Below are 6,378 nucleotides of genomic sequence, written 5' to 3'. Positions count from 1 at the left end.
CTTTTGTCTTTTTTAATTTGTTTGCATGTTCTCTATTGGCATGTTAAATCTGTTTATGGAACTTTAAAATGAGGTTTGGTTTGTTTTACTGTGCGATCTTTTCAAATTCTTCAGTGAATTAGGGCTAAACACCATAAGTAAGAATATTATAATTCTTATTTACACTGGTTAATGAGCGGAATGATTTAGAGATGGTACGAAAGAAGTGGTACAGTTTGCGAAAGCGATAGCAATGTTTGTGCCCTGCATTGACTAGCCAATTAATTTTTATAGACTTATAAAATTATTTGCCATGGTGCCTGTAAAATGTTCAAAGAGAATTCTTTTTTCATAGTCTTTGTAGCATATTTTTGTGTAAGGATTCAATTCCAGATAAGGAATTCTTGTCTCTACCTTCTGTGGCTTTCTCCTCTGCTTTTGAAACTACCGGTGCCTCTACTTATGTTATTGGCTCCTGACAAACTAAGCTCCAACCGCCTGTGCTCCTAAAAAACTAAATCCGTAGTTTAATTTAAGTTTTCATATACTTACGAAATTATTTGGCATGGTATTTGTGAAAATGTCTAACAGAGTACTCATTTTTCAGGCATTTGCATTAGGTTTATGTCAATGTGTTTATAAAATTATTCTAAACAATACTTTTTACAATGATCTTTGTCGAGGGATTCAATTCCGTATAAAGAATTGTTGCTTTTAATATTGGATTTATAGGTTAAGGAGAATGAGATATGATGAATCCTTAGTAGAAAAATGAATAAGACATGATGAAATTAAAATGGGTTTATCTACTCTATTTTGTGAATTTTGAATATATATAAGAATTAATGTTTACTTTATTGTGTGAATTTGATATATATATATATATATATATATATATATATATATATATATATATATATATATATATATAAATTTTTAGTGGTATAAAATACAAAAATAATCGTCCAAAATTTGGGAATATCATCCCAGAAAATTTGATTTCTCCACTTCAAGTACTTCCAAAGATATATCAGACTGAGGGTTTTATATCGTGAAGGAGATTCTTTGATGAGTTCTTCTTTTGTTTGCAGCTTCACTCTATTTTTTACATTCTGTACTCAAACAATGGGTTGGCCCGCGGGGTTGTGTAGAAGGTTGTGTAGAATTTCGATAGGTGTGAATTATATTTTCCCAAAAGTATTATTGGCAACAAATACATGTGAATTCTGTGCAGCCGAAACTATTAATAGCAACAAAACCCGCAACCGATCCAACAATGATTTCATTTTTTTAATTCCATTTATTCTCATTTCCAAAGAGACAAAGGAATTAATAATGTGATAATAAAAATCTAATATGGCACAGAGAAGCATAATAAAGCTAATTAAAAATCTACCTTATTAATTTGTTGGACAGAAATTTAAGCATTTATTAAGATTATTTTTAATGGTTGAGATTAAAATAAATATAACTAATTAAAAAGCTATCTTATTAACTTGATGGGCAGAAATTTACTTATTTAATAATAGCAAAATAGTTAAAACTAGAGTTTTTTCAATGATAGAAGCATAATATATCATGTGGGGTTTACATGTAGTCTTAGTATCTCATAGGTTGTTTATTTTAGGATGTTTCTTTTGCAATATGTGGTTGGTTTCAATTTTATTGCGTCTTTCCCCATTGTATTATCAACCAAATATATATTTACACTTCGTACGAAATTTGGTATTGAAATATAGATTAAATATACAAGTAATAGTTTAAATTTTATTTTAGTGTTCAACCAAATATATATTTACACTTGGCACAGAAATTTGGTATTCAGGGAAATAGTTTAAATTTTATTAGTGTTCAGAGAAATTGACAATTATGCCAGATTTATTCTCACTTACATACACATACTGTCAATAAAACTTTGGAAGCATAATATATCATGTGGAGTTTACATGTAGTTTTAGTATCATACCAGGTTGAGATGTTTATTTTGGGGACGTTTCTTTTGGGATATGACATTTGTTTCAATTTTATTGCTTCTTTGACCATTGTATATTAACCAAATATATATTTACACTTCATAAAGAAATTTGGTATTGAAATATAGATTAAATATATAAGTAATGATTTAATTAGTTTTTTTAGTGTTTAGAGAAATTGATAATTGGGCATTTATTCTCACTTGCATATGATTTCAGAGTTTATTAAAAACAAAGTAGATCATAAAATTAGGATATTTGCTAGAAACATAATATATAATGCTGGATTTATGTGTAGCTTTTGGATCAAACAATGATATCATGTGTTTAATTGTATGAAGAAATTCTAATTTCAAGTCCATTGTTTCCTTGACCAATATATTTTTAACCAAACATATATTTAACTGGCCAATAAATTCAGTGACGAATTATAAATTGATTATATAAGTAGCAGCTCAATGACAATTGTCTTTATTTTATTCACACAATATAGATTTTGTATTTTATTTTATTATATTTTAAATATTTTCTCTATAAATTATACTATTTACTAAAATGCTAAAACTATAACATATCAAAAACTTACTTGCGAATTATAAATTAAATATATAAGTAGCAGCTCAATGACAATTGTCTTTATTTTATTCATACAATATAGATTTTGTATTTTATTTTATTATATTTTCTCTTAAAACAAGTTAATAAATTATATTATTTACCAAAATGCTAAGACTATACCATATCAAAGACTTAACATATTATATAGAATTTACATGTAACTTTTGCATTCAACACTCATATGATTATCAAAGAAAAGAATAAACTTGTTTGTAGAATGTAAAGGAAACTTAAATTCTATTTTGTAGATATTTTTTTCTATTTAATGAAAAGTTGTTAGTAAATTGTTATGTAAATTGCATTTTATAATTGAAAATTATGGTTATTTATATTATTGAAAAAGTATTTTAATCCTATAATTCTACCTTCAACTCCAAAATAATTTCAAATTCTAGCTTATTTACAAAATAGTTTTGAATCTTTTCCAACTATTTTATTTACTCACTAAAGTACTTTAAAATTCTAATATTTATCAAAAAATTGACTTGTAGAATTAAAATGATAAATCTATAAATAATATCACAACTTTCTAAAAAATAATTCCACTTAATTACACCAATTAAGTAAAAAATAAAACCCACCAATTATATAAAAAAAATAACATTCACAGCATGTCGGGAATATAGGGAGAGGAAATCACAAGTCGTATCCAAAAATCAAGAGATTAACACTAATCCTAACACAACACAAAACATTTACTTCAACAACTAAAACAGAAGCATGTGCAACTATTTGCCAACATGTGACTATAGAACATTTGAACCATTTGTCAACATGGGAGCATAAACCATTGAACGATAATTTATAACAGAATTTTTTTAACGATAATTTATAATTTAGTAGAAGGGAGATAGGAGAGATTGAGCGTAAATATTTAAATATTAATTTAATGTGATAATTTATAAGTTAGTACGAAGGACATAGGAGAGATTGAGCGTAAACATTTAAATTTTAGTTTAATATGAGAGATTGGTGTAGTGTTTTTAAAATGAAAAATTGGATCAAAAAATAACGATAATAATTAAACATAATGTTGGCTCAATTAAAAACATTTTGCAGCCATTAATATAAAATTACAAACATTTTTTCCTCAAACAAAAAAAATCATAATATGCATATCACATTAAAAGAAATTTAAGTAATATGTTAATATCAACTATGAAGGGAACCTAAGATTCGAGCCGCGTGAGCGCCCCCGAGCCCTGGCCGTCTGATCCCTGAGCCCGCGCCCTCGCCTCCAGGCCTGGCCTGGCAGGGCCTCCTCTGCTCTCCTGCCCTCTCCGCGCTGACCCCGCCTTCGGGGCTCCTGCTTCTGGCTGTCCTGCCCCTCTGCTGAGCGCAGCGGACCTGCAATGGCAGGTTCCGCTCCCCCCCCTCCGATCTTTGAAACCCCTGAGGAATCATTCGCAGCCCTCCTATCTAATCACCCAGAAGCCAGATCCCGACCCTCCCAATCAAAGTTTATCAAGAAGTTAGATGAAATTCCTGAAGTAAATCTGCCCCCATCTCTGCCTAGAAAATCGGCAATAGCTCTATTTGAAAGAGGCTTGGTAGGACAGTTCACAGGCCTCTGGCCTTCTCCAAGAACGGTCCAAAAATGGGTGGAGCGTAACTGGAATTCAATGATCCAAGGGTAGATAGCCATCCGGTTTTGCGGGCGTGGTTACTACACCTTCCTATTCGAAACAAAGGAAGACAAGCAACTCATCTTTCGCAACGGGCCCTATTTTATGGACACCAGAGGGCTATACCTGAATCGTTGGACCCCGGACTTTGATCCGGAAATGGATATCCCCAGCGCGGTCCCTGTTTGGGTGCCCCTCACCCATCTGCCCCTGCACTGCTGGGGGGATGAATCGGTCAAGGCGATCGGCAACGCAGTTGGAAAATACATAGACAGATCGGAACCGAGGGAAAACATGCATGCATGCGCTAGGATCTGCGTTGAAGTCGATCTTGGAAAAGGACCGCCGGAAGCCGTAAAGCTAAGATTGGATCAATGGTTGCACATCCAACAGCTGGACTACGAACAACTTCCCTTCAAATGCAAGGTATGTCACGAATACGGTCATTTTGCTAATAGATGCAGTAAGTTGAAAGAAAATGAGGCCACACAAAATGAGGAAAACTCTGAAGGACCTTTGGAACAAGTCAAAAGGAAAAAGCCCTCTCCAAATCCGGGTATCAACACCTCAGCCCCTCCAGCATCAAATCAACCCCCCCCCCTCCCCCTCCTCCCCCAACCTTCCCCTCCTCTTCCAACCCCTTTGAAACCCTAACAGAAGAAGTCCCGGCCTCCCCTCCACACTCCCCTCGCCCTGCCTCTCCCCGCTCTAATCCTCCTCCTCCCCCCCCCCCCCCACCATCGAAAGAATCCTTACAAGAAATAAAGCCAAGGAAACACATCAGCCATCGTACCCTCCTAGGAAAGTTGGTCGAAAGACAAACAAAGAGTTAAGAGATGAATCAGCAGCAAAAGAAATGGCAACCGGCACCCAACAACCATTGGATTCCTTCTTAGGCAAGTCTAAAGGAAGTGGAGAGAAGGCCAAGGAGAAATCAGGACCCCACCCCAACACTGGTAAATAATGAATTTGGTCTCTTGGAATTGTAGGGGGCTCGGCACACCTGTAAAGCTGAAAGCAATCAAGGATCTCTTAAACCAGGAAAAGCCTGATATCCTCCTAATCCAGGAGACCAAAACCACCGAGCAAGACTTCCTCCTCCAAACCCAAAGATTCAGAAACTACCTCGGCATTTCAATAGGCTCATCAGGAGCTTCAGGTGGAATAGGAACCTTATGGAATAAAAACAAATGGGAAATCACCAGCTCCCAGCTCTGCAATTGGTGGATACGAACAGAATTAAAAAACAAAAGCACCAGAGATTCTTACCACATCTACAACATTTACGCTCCTAACCACTACAGAGACAAAGCAAGCTGCTGGAATACTCTAGAAACGAATCTCAACTCCATGAACAGCAGTGGGGTAATCCTTGGAGGAGATCTGAATCTAATAAGGCAGATAGATGAAAAATATGGGGGAAACTTCCACGCTGACCAATCCAAAGACAAGTTAGAATCCATCATTCAACATTTCAATCTGATTGACCCCCCTCTAACAAATGGCAAATACACATGGACAAACAGAAGAGCAGGGATACACAACATAAAAGAGAGGCTTGACAGGTTCTTAGTTCAGGAAGGAGTAGCAGAAAATTACAAAGCTATCAGGAGCCACATAACACATGGCACGGCATCGGACCACAAGGCCGTGGTTCTCTCCATGGACAATGGTGCAAATTGGGGCCCTCTCCCTTTTAAATACAACAGAGCCTGGGATTCTCATGAGGATTTCCGTAACCTTGTAAAGGACCAGTGGTCGATTGAAGTCATTGGCTCACCCCATTTCGTTTGGGAGTCAAAGCTAAAACATCTTAGGACAGCCATAAAGCAATGGGCTAGGGAAAACGCAACTGCTGAAAAGAAAAAAAAAACAGAGCTGCAAGTCGAAATGGAGAAATGGCATAAAGAAAAAGAGCAGGTGCAATACACAGCCGAGGACTTAGACAAGGAAAAACAGCTGTATAAAGAGCTTTACAGGCAGAACCGCATAGAGGAAGAAGAGCTAAGAATAAAATCCCGCTGTCTTTGGTTAAAAGCTGGGGACAAAAACTCCTCCTTCTTCCACAATAATGTTTAGATCAGAAGGGCAATCAACCAGATAAATAGAATAGAAGTTGAGGGGAGAGAGCTGAGGGATCAAGAAGCCATAAAAAATGCAGCACATGCGCACTTCAAAGCCCT

At 35.4% G+C, this 6,378-nt stretch overlaps 1 protein-coding gene across 1 annotated transcript; it reads left to right on the top strand.

Moving 5' to 3' along the window:
* The first annotated feature begins 4,354 nt into the window (after positions 1–4,354).
* On the top strand, positions 4,355–6,274 carry LOC149249363 (uncharacterized). The gene is made up of 2 exons (XM_089452765.1): positions 4,355–4,572; positions 5,185–6,274. Exons 1-2 carry the CDS (start codon positions 4,355–4,357, stop codon positions 6,272–6,274), a joined length of 1,308 nt encoding a protein of 435 aa, XP_089308891.1.
* The last annotated feature ends 104 nt before the right edge of the window (positions 6,275–6,378 follow it).

This window comes from Pinus tabuliformis, chromosome 7 (assembly GCF_031772625.1).
Source record: "Pinus tabuliformis cultivar Carrire ecotype Pingquan chromosome 7, CPIR1, whole genome shotgun sequence".
NCBI classification, from domain to species: Eukaryota; Viridiplantae; Streptophyta; class Pinopsida; order Pinales; family Pinaceae; genus Pinus; species Pinus tabuliformis.
Note: the sequence above shows the minus strand (reverse complement) of the source record. Positions and strands in the feature narration are given on the sequence as shown.